This window comes from Anabrus simplex, chromosome 13, assembly GCF_040414725.1.
Source record: "Anabrus simplex isolate iqAnaSimp1 chromosome 13, ASM4041472v1, whole genome shotgun sequence".
Classification (NCBI taxonomy): Eukaryota; Metazoa; Arthropoda; class Insecta; order Orthoptera; family Tettigoniidae; genus Anabrus; species Anabrus simplex.
Genome location: NC_090277.1, coordinates 13,869,777 through 13,889,518, shown reverse-complemented (window position 1 = coordinate 13,889,518; position 19,742 = coordinate 13,869,777). Strand labels below are relative to the sequence as shown.

General features: G+C 38.6%; 2 protein-coding genes across 7 annotated transcripts in view; one reads left to right on the top strand and one right to left on the bottom strand.

The window, feature by feature from the left end:
- The window catches only part of AIMP2 (aaRS-interacting multifunctional protein 2), a 95,980-nt gene extending 94,598 nt beyond the window's left edge, over positions 1 to 1,382 (bottom strand). Inside the window, exons 1-2 of one of the 2 annotated variants that reach the window (XM_067157561.2) lie at positions 1,041 to 1,382; positions 211 to 384 (exon numbers count right to left, since the gene is read on the bottom strand). In XM_067157561.2, coding sequence (XP_067013662.2) covers positions 211 to 384; positions 1,041 to 1,286 — 420 coding nt within the window. In that variant the 5' untranslated portion in view covers positions 1,287 to 1,382. The remainder of the gene's footprint in view (positions 1 to 210; positions 385 to 1,040) is intronic. The other variant, XM_067157562.2, reaches the window with a different exon arrangement.
- Positions 1,383 to 2,287: 905 nt separating this feature from the next.
- E(bx) (nucleosome-remodeling factor subunit NURF301 E(bx)) overlaps positions 2,288 to 19,742 on the top strand; it is a 464,290-nt gene continuing 446,835 nt past the window's right edge. For all 5 annotated transcript variants that reach the window (XM_068230140.1, XM_068230142.1, XM_068230143.1 and 2 more), the window contains exon 1: positions 2,288 to 3,616. In XM_068230140.1, the coding sequence (XP_068086241.1) occupies positions 2,605 to 3,616 (1,012 nt within the window). In that variant the 5' untranslated portion in view covers positions 2,288 to 2,604. The remainder of the gene's footprint in view (positions 3,617 to 19,742) is intronic.

Below are 19,742 nucleotides of genomic sequence, written 5' to 3'. Positions count from 1 at the left end.
ACATGTACAAGATACCATCTACTCAGTTGTGCAAAAAGAGTGAAATCTCTCAAAGAGTAGGCTACAGCAAGGAGAACTAACTATCTAAATATGCACAAATGTGCGCATTCCGTTTCATTCATAATAACGAGTGACCTGATAAGTTATGTAGTGTATGTCTGTTTATTTATGGCTGAAATAAAAGCCTCTTTAAAAAACGAAAATCATTACCTGTATATGGGTAATGTTTGAAGATGTCGGTACTGTCGCAGCACGAGTGGCATTGGAAGGATGAGGAAGTTTAAGTTCAGCTCTTAAAGCAGACATCTGCTTCTTTAACTCTGCTAGCTGTTCCAATATAGCCTCCTGTCTACTTTCCAAGGCTGCAACTTCAGGCAGAGGAGCCTGCACAAATAAAAACCCTTCTCAATAAAAATAGGTTTTCACAAATAACTCTCTTAAAATATATACAAATATACTTCTCAAAGTCTAAATTTAAAAAAAAAACAATGGACACAAAACAATTACTGAAAATAACATGCATAAGTGACACTGCATTATATGAATTGATAAATAACTCACACACATGTACTTTTAAGTTACCTTCATCAAACTACTTATTTTAACAAAAATATAAGGAACATCACTATAAAATCACATCATATAACTTATAATCAATGACCTCAAAACAAAATTGGGCAGACATATTTGATCTTGATTAGTTAGTAGTTTAACTTGGTATGGAAGGATCATACACATAACAGCCAACAACACACTTGGAGCTGGTAAGTAATTTCATATATAACAAAGTATCTTTAGCTTTTCTTGCATCCTGCAATAGATCAAACTAGCAGCAGCACTCATTCGCACTAGAACACATAGTTTGGTAGCAAACAGCATACGATAAAACCAATTAAAGTGAAACAAATATCTACGAAAATGCGTGCTTCTACATTTTTCCGTGTGGGCAACGTTCAGCAGAAAGCTATATTTACTACAGCAGCATGAAAATAACAATAACACATTAAGACAATACATATAGTTACGTAAGTTTAGTAAACCTTTAGAAACTTCTTAACCTGTTCCAATACATTTGTTGACTGTGAAACCTTTGATACATTTTCCACTCGAGCATTGCAGTACGAGTTCTGTATAATTTTCATCCGGTACATGCATTTCGGTAACTCAATTTCTTCAGCCAGTTTAATAACAGGCTTTATCTTGTACATAGAATTCGGACCATTCATGATTTCTGTTTCTATTAAAATATATCTCGACTGTTTGAAGTATTTCTCTCGTCCTACCATATGCCACGCATTCGTTCTATAAGTCTACTTCGATTCGGCACTTTTCGCTGACATCTTGAATTAGAGATTATCATTGATCAATTCATTTGCGGGTACGGGAGTGCACGACAGCACGTCGTGCCTTTTTTATTCTTCTTCTTTCTGTTTGGTCTTGGTTAACTTTTCCTCATAATATGGCAGCACTGTCGTTCAACAGTGTCATAACATCCACTACAACTTGTTACAGACATTTGATTAGCGAGAGGTGAATAATTGTATCATGTTATATTTCTTCAATTTCAATACTTTTTTGGTTAAAATACAGAAAACCTTTGCGAAAAATAATCCTATTGATTCTTGTCTCACTTGAATAAGAAGCGAATATGACTAGGTTGACTATTGAGTGAGGTTGCGGCAAGTCAATATCTTTTTAAGCGCGTAATAACACTCCAGCTTTTCGAAAATAGAGGCGATATATAACTTTATTGTGATGATGATTATTGCTGATGTGTTGTAGGATGAGGACTGAAACGAAGAAATCCATTGTGACTCATTTTTTCCCAAGAAAGATGATGTTTTTTAATCAATATTTTACGCCATTTCCGAGAGCGAAGTGTTACATTAGTGCCATCTCTTGTGGAAATTGCGTATTGTGGAAGGACATGGGTACCCTGGATTGCATGTTTCTTCTACCTAGCGTATAATAGATGACGTGTGTTCAATGCTGCCATCTGTAGCTGATGTGTTGGAAAATATTTTCGTTACGAGCTTTGTGATTGGGTATTTCCATATTTTTGGCATCTCCCAAGCGACGATTGAATTTCATCTCTCTAATATAAATTTAGGTGTTTTCTTGTGGAATGTATTCTAAATGGTGATAAATGTATTCAAAATCTGCTCAAGTGTGTAAAGAATGCAGTTATGAGCTTGTTTTTACTTCAAACACATTACGATGTTGTCATGGCGGCGTTACGTAGCACCAATCACAAAACAGTTTAGAATGCCCATTGAGAATTCCTAATTCACCTTACATTTCGCGTCGGTGAAACAATTTGTGTTAAGTTGTTCCGTTATGGATGATTTATTTGCTTTATGATTATGCAGAGTGCACTTTAAGCATGTGTGATCAATGCTCATGACATTTTTCATAAAACCAAGCTAGAAGGATGTGTTTTCTGTGTGTAGTCACGTGACCTCAGTGGAAAAATGGCGCAAAGATCGGACTACAAACATGGGCTCCGTTTCTATGAAGTTGTGTCATTCGTATTTGTATACAATAGTGTGTTTTCATAAAGCACGTGTTAAATAGGCCCCACTGATTGACACAGGATAATACAAGATGTCAACAAGGGGCGGGAAGAGGCGGGGGAGGCCCCCGAAGTCGGTGGTTATGGAGAGGCCACGAAAGTTTCAATATCATCTATTAAAGAAGCCTAAATACATCTTGAATCGGGAAAATAAGGATTTGGAAACTCCAAGTTCGCAGACCAGCACACCGACAGCCTCCAGGGCGTCATCTCCGGTAGGAAGTGAAAGTAGTAGGAGGAGCACAAGAACTAGAGGGAGATATAAAAGAAAAGGAGGAGGAAATTCAGGATATCAGAGAAGAGGGTATAATCCAGATGTGGTTGAAGAAAAAGATTCCGAATATCATTATGGGTCGGATTTTGGTGATGAGTCCAGTGGTAAAAGTGAATTCGACGATTATTTATTGAGAAGTGACAGTGAACTAGAAAGTCTAGGGGGGGATGCATCTAGTGATAGTGACTTTTCACTTTCTAGTTATAGTACTGTCAGTGGAACTCCTAAAAAAATAATTCACAGACCTCCCAGTCCAGAACCTTTGTGGCTACAAAATCGTGAAATACCTCCCTTAGAGTTGCCAAAGTCATCAGATGATTTATTGGTTCCAAAAGACCTTGTTATGCAGGCATTATGTATTTATGAAGTGTTACGTCACTTCAGAACATTAGTGCGTTTATCACCTTTTAGATTTGAAGACTTTTGTGCAGCTATTATATGTGAAGATCAAAGTACTTTACTGGCAGAAATTCATATTATGCTTCTTAAGGCATTGTTGCGGGAGGAAGATTCCCAGCAGACTCATTTTGGTCCTCTTGATCAGAAAGATAGTGTAAATGTAGTGTTATTTTTTGTGGACGCAATGACATGGCCAGAGGTTCTGCGAGCGTATGTGGAAAGTGACAGAGAGTTTGACTCAAATGTGCTCAATGTTTTAAGCTCGTGTGAATATCCGTTTACGACAGTGGAGAATAGGTTGAAAGTTCTTCAGTTTCTAACTGATCAGTTTTTGATTACAAATCCAGTGCGTGAAGATCTTCTTAATGAAGGTAAAAAAGTATTTAAATAATTATTTTCATACTTTTAGAATACTTGATTTAATTACTTTAGAGAGTTATTATCGAGGTATTGTTGGGCATGACACTGTGTTGAGAATGTTATTGAACATCACACCAAATGGTTTGATTTAAATGTCGCTATCCTTAATTACTGGCAAGCAGTGCAAGTTTTGTTGCTGGATGTCGGTAATTAATCAGGAAATATGACTGATGTCAAGCAGCTGTTATAGATGTTATTTAACTGTCACATACCGTTGGTTGATCATGTTCGTAATGAGGTAAACGGGAGGCTAATATGTTGTTATTTTGTTCATGTTTGCCTTGTAATTGGAGATTCACTCTTCATATCTCTGGATCGTGGCTTTCTATGTTGTTGTTCGAGTTATCAATCCACAAATTTCGGTCATAGGCTGTACTCCAAACCACCCAAAATATTGAACTTTCCGTTAATTTTTTCTCTCTTACATTGATGGGTTGTGCCTTGTTTTATTTAGGCTATTAAATTCATGTGCTAGGCTACCTGTTTACAAATTGTATTTTAGAAATGCATCCATTCTAATGTACGTTTCCAAAGAAAAGACACCATTCTGTACTCCTTTTAATGAGAGGTTAGTCAAGAAAATGACAGAGGTGAATACTGTAATTAATATTATTAGAGTGGAAATGTGCACAATGTGCAAATTGACAATATTTACAGAAAAATATCGGTGAAGTTATTCTCACGGAGCGCACACGACGAAAAGCATGGGTTGCCATCCTGATCTGCCGTTCCATTCGTGGAAGTCATCGCTTTCATGGTGTAGACATCTTCCCATATTCCTCTTATTTTATTCTCTAGTTCTGCTTTGAGCTGGTTATGTGCTGTAACAGAAGGGAGACAAAGTTATCCTGTATGGTATAACTCTCTTGTTAGTATATGACATTGCCTGGATGTAGTGAATTTTGACATTCACAGTACTTCTGCATGTTGATGTTCTCAATTGTGAAGGTTCTGTTTGCTAAAGTGCTCCCATATTACAACCAAATCGTTGGTGATTATCGGAGATATCTTCGCCAGGAAGAGTTTCATCGTCAGACTGATAAATAGTTTATTTAACATGGATATATCAATCATGGCAATTATTGCTGTTGCTGATCTGTCATGAATATGTCTGTAAAATATGTCTCTGGATATATGAAGCATGATTCTTAGGTATTTGAAATGGATAACTATCCACATCGGTTTGTTCAAGATTCAGCTGCTACAACTTTCTCCTATGTGGAAAATCATTGGTTAGTTTTGCTCTTATTGATGGTTTCTCTTGCCTATGATGTTAACTTGAGGAAGGCTGTCTCTGACATGGCAACGATATCACCGTATATGTTCATGTTTACTTCCTCATTTTCTTCCTTGATCTCTTTCTCCAGATCATGTTCTGCTACATGGAATGGAGTGGGGCTTCACAGATCTCCTTGTAAGACACCGTTCATCTCTTTTATCTGTTTAGTCCAAGGAACATTGTCATTGACAGTACTGTAACGTAATTGTAGGTGCAATCTATGTTAATCATTTTTGTCAGGGGTTTGGATCCTGTCAGTTTGCCTAGTTTCTGAATTAGAAGTGCTCTGCTTCGATAGTCAAAAGCTTTGGTGTAGTCCACAAATACAGCATGAAACCTCTGTTTAGGAAATTTAGTGCTTTTATGTTGTCCGATAAGTTCTTAAGTGTGTGTAGAACGAAATCTCCTAAACCCAAATTGCTAATCTGGTAGGAGTCTGTCGATTTCTTTTATTTAGTCTCTCTGTTGATAACTAGTGGACAGTTTAAAGGTGCTGCTCTCAAGTGCATTCCCATGATATGAATTCAGGCATCGTGTGTTACCTTTAACTCTAGCCATTTCTATCAAAGAGTATCATATCTCCAGGTGGCAAAACTATAAAGTCTGCTCCACAATGTTTGTAACACGAGGCACCACTATGTGGCGGACGTGAAATGACTGTCTTTTGTTTAATATTTAGGTTTCCACTAGTACCACTGAGGTAAGGAGATGTGAGTAGAAAAGCACTGCTGCCAACTGTTGGTTGTTGGTTTGATATGGCTATATGTTTTTTCTTGCCGTGTGGACAGTGTGCGCAGCGGCGATAGAAAAGAGCCTCTCGAAGGGAGTGTGACCCCGAAGGGGCCACTGTTCTCATGGCAGTGATTGGGAATCTGCCACCTGGGCTACTGCCCTAAATGCAGATTATCCTATTATGCATTATGCAACATTATGCATAAGTTCGTGGGCCTCTTTAGTACTTTTGCTTTTGCAGTAGGGCCTAGTTTGTAACGTTGGCCAATGCTCGTGATACTTGGATGAATAATTAATGGCGCCTGAACCACTACTTTAGGTTATAAAAGTAAATATACTTATAGAGCTGGGTGGGTTGGACCCTGGCAAGCGTAATGAACATATCTCTCCTCCAGTATCATTTCTAGGTAAGAATAGCAGCATTGAAACTAACATATTATGTAATAATCCTTGGGAAGCGGACTCTATATTTCTACTAGCCTTGGTATGCTCATTGTGTATATAATTGTCAGCTCTGGCAGGTTATTTTCTTCAGTTGGCTGTGGCGTCTTTCCTTCTCTATTAGAAAAATGTGTAAAGTTCCCTTGTTCTTCTTTAGAGGCCGCACATACAGCAATGGTCTGTTGTTTTTCATTGTTCAGAATTATCTGGAGCCTGTGTTCTGCCATGCCTTGGGAAAAGTGGAATTGCCTTCATCACAGGGAATGGATTGGCCTTTATATAAATCTTTATTGCAACCAATGGTCAAATAAAAGAATAGAATACATAGCACTATTCACTACAGAGACTTTTCAGAGAGTAGGCTCTCTTTGGACACTCCAAAGTGTGGTAACGGCCACAAAGTCTATTGCACCATCGACATACACAGTCACTATTCAGATCGTGAAAGCGGAGAGTAGCACAAGCCTTGTGGTGAAATCCGTGGACCGCTGCACGGGTCACCGCGTGTCTCATTTCAAAACAACTTTGTTGCCAGTCAGTTGTAGTCATTGCGTCGGTTGTGTAGAAGTCACTCCATATTTCGGTCTTTTTAAATTTCAAATTACACAGGAAGTCTTGGTATTCTGTCGTCGATTGCAGGGTCATAGAAAACCGTAGGTCTTCTATGAAAAACAGTTCTCTTATCAGTTCGTAAACAAGTCTTGAGGGCGTGTATTTGGACACACAAAGGATTCGTTTAAGGAAGGTAGCTTTAACCCTTTCTAATTCCTTTAGGTCTTTCTTTTTCAAGAAGGTCCATATTAGTTCTAAACCGTAAGTTGCAATTGGAGTAATCTTTAGATGAAACAGTTTCATTGCTGTCTCAATTGATAATTGCTCGATGTGCTCTATATCATTTATTGCTATTATTGCTGCAAAAGATCTTTCTTTCACGTGAGCTGAGAATGTTTTGCCGTTCATTTGGAGAGTTATTCCAAGGTATTTGAAAGAGTTCACAGAATTTAGAAGAGAATCTTCAAAATAGAAAGTATCTGCAGCCGCTCGTTTTCCTCCTCTTCTAAAAACCATCACTACTGTTTTCTCTTTGTTAACTTCCAAACCGGCCTCTTCACACCATTTTGACAGTCTATCAAGTGCTGTTTGTAGTTCTTCTCTACAAGACGCGACAATTACCATGTCGTCTGCGTATAGATAGATACTTGTCTGCTCTCTGACGATGGCTTTCGTTATGTCATATGTTGCGACATTAAAGAGTAGTGGATTCAAAGGATCTCCTTGAAGAACTCCTACAGTCTGTAGGATTGGCTTAGACTTTGTTAAGTCATCATCAATTCTTGCATAATTTTCCGATAATATATTTTTTATCAATTTTATGTAACAGTTTTCACCGCAAATCTCTCTTAATTTCTGGAGGATCAATTTTCTACTTGTAGAATCGAATGCTTTGCGAAAGTCAACAAACACCGCATACAATTTTCCTTTCTGTACTTTAAGTGCCTCTTGAATGTCTTCCATCAAACAATGTACTGCCTGCAACGTTGAACGACCTCTTCTGAACCCGAATTGTTCTTCCGGTAATTTGTCATCTAGTAGATCATTCAGACGGTTTGCTAGAGCCTTCGTTAATATCTTCAAAAGTGTACACTCTAAAGCAATTCCTCGGTATGCATCTGGGTTGTTCACATCTCCTTTGCCTTTATACATCCCCTTTATAGTTGATTCTCTCCACTTATCTGGAATTTTCCCTTGTCTGAGACATTGATTCAAGAGTTCTGTAATTGAGTCCTTTAGTATAGCCCAGCTGTCTTTAATATGTTCGTAAGATATATTATCAGGTCCCCCTGCTTTACCGTTTTTACTGTTCCGGACGATGTCTTCTAATTCATCTGTCGTAAAAAGTTTGATTGGAGCTCTGTCATTGCCGTCTTCGTCGATCAAGTCTCGCGTCTCTTTTGCTTGGAGTAGTGAGGTGAAGTGATCTTCCCAGACTTCCAATGGCATCTGTCTTGTGAATTTCGGCTGCCTCTGCTCTGCTTCAGAATTGAAAAAGGCTCTTCTTCGGCTTTCTTTAGTAGATTTTCCTCAGATATTTTCTGGAACTGTTTCTTTGCTTCTTTAACTACCCTTTTGTATTCTTTTCTTCTTACTGCATATTCTATGAGTCTTTCCTGAGTTTGGCTTTCCATTACTTGATGAAGGGCCCGTAACGTTTCTTTCCTTTTAATGTAGCAAGTTCGGTTAAACCAGGGCTTAGCTTTCCTTTCCTGCAAACTTCTTGGTATAACAGAATCCTTGATGATATCTTCTATAGCTCGAAGGGATCCATTCAGTTTGCCGAGATGTATTATTTCCATAATCGCTTTCACCGAATCAGAGTAAGCCTCCAGTTTGAACAAATCCAGTTTCCTCACCAGTGGTTTCAGGGAGGCGATGATGATAGGTGGGTCGATGAAGCCTGAGAGAGTAATTTCTACAGGCAGGTGTTTCCTAATTGCCACATCTCTTAATACTGAGGGTCTTATTATTCTTGGTCCAATCCTGTTACTGAAAATCAGGTCGATCGTGCTACTTCCACTGGGGCAAAAGTATGTTTTCTCGGTCCGTTCATTGAGTAGTGAGAAACCTTCTGACTCCAAATAGGATATTACAGCATCTGCTTTTTTATTTGAGATATCAATCCGACAGTTAAGATCGCCAGCAAGAATAAGATGATCTGTTTTCCTTATTTTGGATAGCCCTGACATCAGCTCACTAATAATGTCATAGTCTTTCCACTCAGGTTGAAAATACACACACATAACTGCGAGAAGTACTGTTTGGATGATTAACACATTGTCCGACTTATATAATAGCTTAAAAGGAGACATTCTCGTTGACAATAGGCAAGAAAGACCACCCTTTGGCCTCTCCAAATCACCCTTTGTAGCTAGCACATGAACTGCGTATCTCATATTAATACATGGATCCTTGATTGCAAGAGTCTCTGAAAGCAACACTATATCATACACAGAAAAAATGTCGAATGGCAGTGCTCCAAGTACACTTTCCAGTCCTTCTACGTTCCATACTAAGCATTTTATGTCAGATCCTGCATCATTTGTCTTGCTTGTTGTTATGTCTTTTATTATTGTTCCATGCCTTCTATCTTTAGTAGAATCTATAGGGACAAAAAGTCACTCCTGGCCAAAAATCTTCATTAACGAGCTTATCCTTGTCGGAAAACGAAATTCCAATTCGGAAAGCTTTCGTTGTTGTAGACCTGGAGTTCAGGAGTGTGCATTCCCTGATGTCTGCAATTCCGTTTTCTTCTAGGTAGGATATTAAGTCTTCTCTTGTTGCAGCCATGTTCACTTTTCCGACATAGAACCATGCCAGACGTTCTGCTGCACATAATTTCCCAACATTCTTTTTGGTACCTATACCATGTCTCTTTTCCCTCAGTTGTTGCTGTTCCCCCCCTTGATCATACTTTTTCTCGAACGATGTATGTTCATATCCTCTATTTTGAAAACTACCTTCTGAAAGTTGTATTCGCTCCTTATTTTTTATTATTACTGTTTCGGTATCTACCGATCTATCTGTTCTTGACGAAAGCTGCCTGCGACTTTTCATCTCAGGTTGGATTTGGGCTATCTGGGTAGAGGTAAGATTTGCGTAAGTTATTTCTTTCCTGTAAGTTGATAGACATTCGGTTTGTTGGAGTTGTGCCTCGAGGATAAGGGACATTTTTGACATAAGGACTTCACTCAGTTCTTCCAACTTCCCTTTCAAGGATTCACAAGACAATTTGTTCTCTGTTACAATTTGTATTATTTCAAGATCTTCTGGCGGGGACGTATTCACTCCGTAGGACTCTAGTTGGGTTCTACAGATAATACACATCCATAACAGATTGCCTTTCTTCACTTTCAACGCATTATATTCCGTAGAAGTCAATTGTGTACATTCTTTGTGAAACCGTAGTTTACAGTTCCCCTCACAGCAAACAGCGCTACCTATGTTGTCAAAAATCTCCGCTACATTTCCCACAGCGCTGGTGGCTATTGTTACTGCTTGTATCTTTAAGTGAATCAGGCATGATATCTTTCAGCTTACCCTCTTTGCGTCCAAGATGTCTCCTCTCAAATCTTAAAGACGTGCGGATTAACTCCCCGAAATTTTCAAGAAATAGCTTAAGCACCTACGAGATAACACCTTAACACAATCACTATAACAAAATGTTAAAATATATACAACTGAAAATGTATATTTAGCGATATTTCTCTAGTATCTACTTCCAAAAGTCTTTTTTTCCTTTCTCTTCATTGCTGGTTTTCCATCTTTCTATCAGTAGCTTTTCTTCGTCTTCTTATTGAAGGAGTGTTGTGCTTTTATCCTGGTGCTGTCAGTACATCATTTCGAAGTCTATAGCACTCGTGGTTAAACAAAGGTTTAGCTCTCCTGGAAATATTTTTTGTTTTCACTGCTCCTGAAGCAGAATTTGTTCCATTTCTTCTGTAGTCTTGGTTATATTGCCCTGGGTCATACAGGTATTCTTGCAAATTTCTTGCATTTGTTAAAAATCTCCGCATTGAATGTTTTATATTTTGTCTCCTGTCATGTTGTCTGTTTGGAATGATGTAAGCACAGGCAGGTGTTTCCTAATGGCTGTAAATGAGTTTACTAGTATCTGCTCTGTACTAACAGCTTACTAAAGCTGACGCTGCCTTGTATTGTGGTCTTGTTGTTGTAGCTTGAATATACTGTATGTGTTCTGATGGTTGGTAAAACTTCCATACCCAGTTCACGGTTTGTAGCTCGAACATGGTGGTGGATCCGACAAGCTCACAGGCTTTCCAGTGTCAACATTATACATAGTTACTGAATTGTACAAAAGATGATGAATGATAGGTTACAGCTACAAAATATTGATCTGAAAAGACCTTTGTTTTGGATGGGGTAGGTCAGGCTATAAACAAGACCGTTATACTGGATTGGTTAGGTCTGGCTGGTAGTAAGACCCTTGGGCAGGGAGTGTAAGCTCGCAGGCTATGACCGTGAAGTGGGCAACAGGCTTTTGGCATCCTCCGGAGTTTTGCTAAAATGTGACAAAAAGTTGCGAAGTGACAGAAAGTACGGTTACTGGCACATGACATGACAGTTTGAAACTGCACGGTTTTTCTTATTTTCAACAAAGGTGACAGCCTTGTGGTTTAATTCTTCTGTATAAGAAAAAATACCTCTTAGGGGCGGGATGGTGGGTCCCTTGCAAACTTCGAGAAAGGATCTCTCCTCTCTGCCCCATCAGGTACCATAACATTTTTCTATGATTCGAACCTCTGAACTGGGTATCGAAATACTGCCCTAATGCTTTGTGTATTTGTGTATGGCTTTCTGATTCCAGAAACTGGAGTACCAGCTGGGTTTTATGGCTAGGTATGCCATGGACTTAATCGTGGAATGGGCCGAAGGTAATAAAATGGACCTTAATGCGAACAAAACAGAATTGGTTGTTTTTAGGAGGGGAGGAAAATGATCTAAAGACGATTATATCCTGTGTAAAGGACAAAAATTATGAATTAGTAACCAGTACAAATATCTGGGGATTACAATGCAGGTAACAGGAACAACATTCACAATACACCTAAAGGAGAGAATCATCGCAGCTATACGAAGCATTAGTGGTATTAAACACCTTCCACAGCTATCTTTGGAGACAGCCATGGCTCTGTTTAATACGAAAGTTGTTCCAACAACCATATATGGTCTAGAGCTAACATGGGAAGACCTCTCAAAAAGACAACTGCAAGAGCTGGAAAGTTTGAAGGCTAGATTCTTGAAGAGTGTTCTATGTGTTTCTAAATATACATTATCAAGGCTGGTATATGTTGTTGCAAAGGAGACGTACTTCATTGAAGACATAAGACTTAGATTGTTACTCTCAGCGACAAGGAGTTACAGGGAGTTACTACAAGAACTGCAAGCAAAGAGGGCTATGATATGGGTCGAGTTTTACTCAACTGATGCGATGTTAAACAGGGATTGGATGCGTGGTGGATATGATCTGAGGCATACAGTGACCAGGTTTGCCATACACGGGTTCCACCATAAGGTGTGCAGAATCATGAAATTTCACAAGCCAGGACCAGGTTGCATATGTGTCTTCTGTGACCAACGATGCGATATATACCATGCCAATATAAATGGTCCGTTATTGGACATTATAAATTTTCCAGCTAACTCATTCTTGGTTGCCAGCGTTTCGCCCTCGTGTGCTAGGATGAGCCCACCCTAGCTCATCGTGTGCTAGGATGAGCCCACCCTAGCACACGAGGGCGAAACGCTGGCAACCAAGAATGAGTTAGCTGGAAAATTTATAATGTCCAATAACGGACCATTTATATTGGTATTATAAATTTACTCATTCAGGACAAATATTTCAGATTCTCTATGGGAATCAACATCTATATCATATACCATGCCATCGAATGTATCCGTAGAAAAGGAAGCTTAACACAATTGTGTCAATAACTGATCATGTTTTGCACGCATTGACTGCATATTATTACTATTAGTGATTTACATCTAAGTGTATTTAAGTGTATATATCATGACCATTTGGTTGCAATATTATTATTATTATTATTATTATTATTATTATTATTATTATTATATCAAATAATACCAATATAGTTGGTCCGTTATTGGACATCATAAATTTTCCAGCTAACTCATTCCTGGTTGCCAGCGTTTCGCCCCAGTGTGCTAGTTGGGCTCATCTGTTGGTAAGTAGCACACCTACAAAGACGCATGGCTAGTGCATACCATGGAGGCCGCTGTGTAGGCTACTTGGAGCCAGCGGCAGTGTCAATGCTCTATGAGAGACTTTGTCTCATTTCCAAATATTAATGCGTGCCTGGCCATCAACAAACTATATTGGTATTATAAATTTACTCGTTTGGGACAAATATTTCAGGTTCTCTATGGGAATTAACATCTGTATCATAGGTATATCGATGCGACAATTAGTGTTGCATGCTATAATTAGTGGTTTTGTTCTATCTGTGGTCTAAATTGCTTCCCCAAATTTTTGCTGAAATATCAGGTTAGAAGTATACAACTATTTAAGTCGTCACTGTTGTTTTAACTGGCAGTAGTATTGTGTCCTTATGGGAGCTGTGTTCGTTTCCACGAAACAAGATATTCTTCTGCTAGGTCTACCTGCTGGGCCTTGTGATACAAAACAGTGTGTTGAATAAAAACCTTTCAGCGAAATAGGTGTGGTTAAAAAGTTCTCAACTAGCAGGACTATCTTGCTTATTGTAGGACTTTTATTTCCGCGACTATCTGAACTTGTCTTATTTGTTTAGGACAGTGCTAGTCCTTCACTGTTCCATAGCCTATGTTACTTGTACTGTCATGTGAATCAGAGTAGTTCAGTCTCCATTTATAAATTCTCTGAAAGTGATAATGTTGTACTATGATCCTTTGGGGCCAAAAATTTGAGCTTGAAAGATTTTCGGGTGCATTTTGAGTCAAGTGCATCACATTTCTGCAAGTCTGTTATGCCTTGTTTGTGTTGAAAACTCTCAGCATTATTGGTTTTTGTGGTTTTGTGTAGCTTTCTCATATAAAGCCGTGCATGCCTTTTCCCTGTTGGAATTTCACTGGCGGTGTTCTCAGAAGTTCTGGTGATTGTAGTATTTCGAATGCTACTTTGTCTTCTTCTGATAACTTCTGTCCATACATTACGAGGACTGTGAGCCTGAAATTCAGGTTGCTCTAGGTGTTCCGATGTCTGCTGTAGTCGGTTGTTTTCTGTTTGCAGGTGTGTTAGTGTAAGACTGTATTCCTATGCTATTCCCCTGTGACCAGCCTGTCTGTACTACTGTGTTTCTTGGACACATCTCTGTTTGTTTCAGCATTTCTGTGTCAGAGTCTATCGAGTCCCTTGTAAAAGGTCTTTTTACATGAAATGAATTTTATTTTGGATCTGTATTGACAGTTATGTTATAAGTTCAAAAACTTGTATGCTGCCGGGCTGAGAGCTCAGACGGTTGAGGCGCTGGCTTTATGACCCCAACTCGGCAGGTTCAATCCTGGCTCAGTCCAGTGGTATTTGAAGGTGCTCAAATATGTCAGCCCTGTCTCTGTAAATTTACTGGCATGTAAAAAAACCTCCTTCGGGACTAAATTCTGGCACCTTGGCGTCTGTGAAAACTAGTTGTGGGACGTAAAAACAATAACATTATTAAACTAGTATACTGGTTCCACCTAGTCAATACATATAAATTTATTTAAAACTAGCTGATGTACCCGTGCTTCGCAACAGGATTCTCAGAAAGACTGACTTCGTGGTTTTCCTAACTGAAGTCAATATAGGTCATTACAATGTCAGTTGAAATGTAGCAATTAAAAGCAATGTTATCATATAAAATATTCAATTAAATGAAAAACTGCACATTTTCTCACAGTACTACGGTGTCGATCTCACAGTCCAAAGTTCCAGAGCTGGAATGACCAGGCAGCCATGAACACTCCTCTGCCATTATTACGTTAAATGTGCACACTGCTCATTCCAATCAGTGCCTCAGAGTAGGGATTGAATAGCTCGAATGCTGTGATGAAGCAGTAGTATCAGAAAATTTATGAACCAGAGGAATGGCATGCTAAGGAAGAAAGTTATCTAACTCCCCAGCTACTTCCCGCCAATATTCAGGCAGGCTGTTACACTCGGTATGACCGGGCGAGTTGGTCGTGCGGTTAGGGGCGCGGCTGTAAGCTTGCATCTGGGAGGTAGTGGTTCGAACCCCACTGTCGACAGCCCTGAAGAGGGTTTTCAATGGTCTTCCATTTTCACACCGTGCATATTCTGGGACTGTACCTTAATTAAGGCCAAGGCCACTTCCTTCACACTGCTGGCCCTTTCCTATCACATCGTCACCATAAGACATCTGTTTCGGTTCAACTCAAAGCAAATTATGGAGTCTTATGCGATTATTTATAGCATAGTCTGTAGTTCCTTCTTCTCCGACTTTATATACCAATTTTCATTAAATTCTGTTTGCCTATTTTCTCGTGACTCGGCGCTGATATGGACTTGGTAACAAAAATCCAAATTCATGAATGTCTCTGTGATCATAGCCAGTACGATAACAATGTATAAGTCATAAATGATCGGAAATTGAATACTTTATAACTTAAGTTATGTAGGATTTATCAATACGATCACTAATAACATAAATATTTGAGAATTAAATGTTAGGTCTTCCCCAAAACTACAATTTCTCTCAACGTGAATAAAATTATTTATGACCTAGATTGTAGAGACTTATTCCTTGACTTCGCATACCAATTCTCATTAAATTCTCTTCAGCCGTTATTTCGTGATGCGTGTACAGACAGACAGAAATCACGGAAAATTAAAGTGTACTTCCTTGTTACTGTGGACACGACTGATACAGAAATACCATTCTTTTTAAATTCTCAGCAAAGTACAGACAAAACTCTTATTTTATATATATATATTTATTCGGAGTTGTCAAAACATCATATTAGAACAACAGTACGTCAGCTGCATTAGGCCATCTTCAGCTGTGTAGAAATAACTTAAAATTAGAGCATTAAAAGTTGCAAATTATGAGTAAAATTTACACCCATATTGTATATTTTAAAATTAAAATAGGTGCATGCTGAAACATCATAGATGAAAGAGTTGCTTGATGTAGTATGATGAAGTCAGAATGAGTCTGACATTGGACAGTTCTATGTAATAAATGACAATGATGATGTAATTAAAAGTTTGTTCTGATCATTAAAATTTTTCACATAAAAATATCGACAATTCATAAAAAAAATTGTAGTTCCATTTCATGTAAAAACTTCTAGAAAGTTAGGGCCGATTGCAGAAACGACGACTAGTTTTAAGCCTTAGACAACATCTACCTAAACGACGTCTAAATCGAGCACAATCTTCCATTGCATAAACAATGTTCAGTTGATGTTTAACCAGACATTGCTTACAGTTTCAATTTTGGTTTGAAAATGGAGACAGAAATATCTTTCATGCAACTCTTTGCTTGTCGCAACCAGTGAAATTCGTCTGTGTGCGCGCCGAACGCCAGTCAGCTGTTTGTCTTCCTACACATTACTCAAATATGGCTAACATGATGTGCCCACAGATAAGAGTATCACTCTCGGTGGAAATTAAATCTCATCATAATATTATCGACACTAAAGCGACACGCCACCGTACGGGGATGTGTAGCTTTGATTATAGCGTTGTTACAGTGAGTGTAATCTACTCTTAAATATGGTAGCTTCGACAAAGGGAAGATGAAGCAATAGTAATGTGTAACCGAGTGTGTTGTACGAGCCATATAGATGTAGCTTGCATTCTGGAGGTCGTAGGTTCCAAACACAACCATCGGCAGCCCTGAGGATTGTTTTCCGTAGTTTCCCTATTTTTACACCAGGCAAATACTAGGGCTGTTATTATAGCCACGGTTCTTCTTCCCATAAAGGATCTAGTGAGAACTAGATTGACCAACAATATAACTCAGCAATCGGGCTGTTCCCCATTAAACAACAAGACAACATATTCAAACAGCATGAAACATCATAAAACACCATCCTGTAAGGGAAAAACATAATTATCCATCAATATTCATGTGGAAAGCAATGGGCAACATTGCCTTCTTCTGCTGCATTTGCGCACTCAACAGCGCGATCATCCATCACGTATTTCCTGGCGTGCTGTGAGCTGAAAGGAAATGTTGGAACTCAACACTGTACTAAGGCTTGGATTCTGTCCGCCAAGATTGTAACACAGAAATACCATCTCATTCACGCCATCTAAGAAAAACACTGCCAATATATCAGCTTGCAATGAGATATTATGTTTCGTCAGTTACACGGAAACTCGCGTACAATCGTATTCCTTCCTAGCATGCTTTGACAATTTAACACACATCAGACTCATTGGTCTGGAATCAATTCCGTCAATTCTGATAACTTATATTCTCTCAGAAGACAATAGCAGGTACATATCCACTGCACATTATTCTTTCACTTATCAGGCATGCAATCGGCCTGCATAATCACTTTATTACTCCGCATGCATTATAACTTCTCATCATCATCATCATCATTTCCTTTTATTCAGCTGTAGCCGGGTAGGGGCAAATATGGTTCCTCTCCACTTTCTTCGGTCTTTCCGCCACTCCTCCAACACTGTGTCCCAGTCCAGGTTTCTTTCTATAATGCTGCTTTGGATGGTATCCTTCCATCTCAATCGTGATCGTCCATGGCCTCTCCTTCCTTGGATTTGCATTTCCATCACCTTTTTTGGTATTCTTTCGTCGCTCATTCGCTTTGCCCAAACCATCTTAGTCGGCTCTTCTCTATTTTATCATTCATTTTTTCCACTCCAATTTCTTCCCGGATTTTCTCATTCCTTATTTTGTCTCGTCTACTCTTCTGTATCATACTCCTCAAGAATTTCATTTCGGCTGCCTGTATTCGACTCTCATCCTTCTTTGTCATTGTCCAAGTTTCTGCTCCGTAAGTTGTTGTGGGTACGTAATACATCTTGTACATAGTATCCTTTGCTTCCATTGCCACATCTTTGTCCCATAACATATTTCTTACACTATGATAGAAACAACTTCCAGCTTGAATCCTTTTACTAATCTCAGCATCCAGTCGAGCATTCTCCATTAATTTACTCCCCAGGTATTTAAACGTTTCCACTACTTCCAGGGGCTTGTATGCAAGTCTAATCTGACCTTTCCCTTCTTTCTCCCCTCTAGTCATAACAAGAGTTTTACTCTTTTCTACACTTATTTTCAATCCACATTCTTCAATCTTCCCATTCACCACATTCAACTGTTCTTGAACCTTCCTGCCGTCTTCTCCTCAAATCACAATATCATCTGCAAATAACATCATGTTCATTTCTCTTCCTCCATATGCTGCTTTTGCTGTTCTCATGATGTCATCCATTACTATTGTAAACAGGATTGGTGATAGAACACTTCCCTGTCTCAGCCCACTAGTTATTTTGAACCAACTTGACCTGCCAACTTGTGTTTGCACGCAACTACAACATTCCTTATACAACGCCATGATCATTTTTATTAATCCCTGTCCAATTCCTTTTTGCACCAGACTGTCCCAAACTTTCGTCCTTTATATTATGAGACCCGGTTCGTTTCCTGTGCAAATCATTGGGCAAAAACAGATTCCAACCTAAATTCGAAGATCCTATTCTTTATGCAGCTCCTTACGTACAGCTTCTGAAATACCATGCGTCATGCAATTAACTGTTACTGTCTCTCAAAATGACCAAAATAAAATAACATAGCAAGTGTTTAACTTTGAAAATTGGATGAACTTGTCAATCTAATCCTCCTAGCACTAATCTACAAGGAAAAAAAACGGAATGATACTAAACTAAATTATCATGCACGAATGAACAGCAACTAATCCTAACGATTCCCTCATTATCCCAACAAACTAGTCATAAATCAAAATACAAATAAAGAGAACATGCATTTCTCTTTTATCCGTATATACAACAATATAAAAGTGAAACAAACACATGCCGTCAGGCTTACTTTACGTTAAATAAAATCCCTATTCTAAACTGCACTAGTATTTTAACGTAACCCATATAACATTCCATAACGCTTGTGCAATTTTGTCTCACCCTTCACAGCTGGTTTTGAATTGACGCTTAGTGAATAAGTGATTTCAATCCCTAACTGCCAAATTTCATCTCAACCCAAAAATATTTTTAAAATATAATGTGCATATTTGAGACGATTGTGTTTGTTGAAATCTAACCTATGTTTTGTACTACACTCGCGGCAGGCAACATTCAGTGTAAGAGTGTCTGAAATAATTTGAATCTCCAGTGCTAATTTCATCTCGAACTTCCGCGTGGTTTTGTTGCGGTTTATATGTTTTTTAAGTGATTATGTTTTTGAGCCCTAACTCGTGTATATACGATTTTGACTCGCCCTTCAAGACCATTTTGTAAACTGACATTGTAATTCACTATTTCATGTGTCTCATTTAATCATTTAACATCTTGTATAATGTAAATGTCTGCATGCTTACGCCTATGCCTGTTTCCCACATTTTGGCTGAAGATGATGCCAAACAGAGTCAAAACTAGTTCCAAGTGTAAATATATGTTGTAAATAAACTTATAACATTTATTGGTATTGAAAAGGTGGACCCTTTTAAGTTTCCTATCTTACGTTCTCAGTTCAATACGGACAAAAAATGAAATTCTTAGATTTAAATAATTAACACATGCGCCTTATCTTGGACGACTCTCTGGATACATGGCAGCAACTCACATCTCTGCCTTACTGGGTGTCTACTCCATGTTGATCACTGCTTCAACACGTAGAAATACACTTCCTTCTTCCATAGGCGAAGCCATCTTCTTGCTGAAAATTATGGAACACTGCAACGCAGAAGGCTTTGGATGAATATCTCTTCACCGCTCAATTCTGCACGTGCCGAACAACCCTTTATGTGGCTACAAACTCAGCCAAATACACTGACACATAAATACACTGTAAATTTTACACTTAAGGGTTTATGTACACAGTTTTTGAGAGCGGCATGCGGTA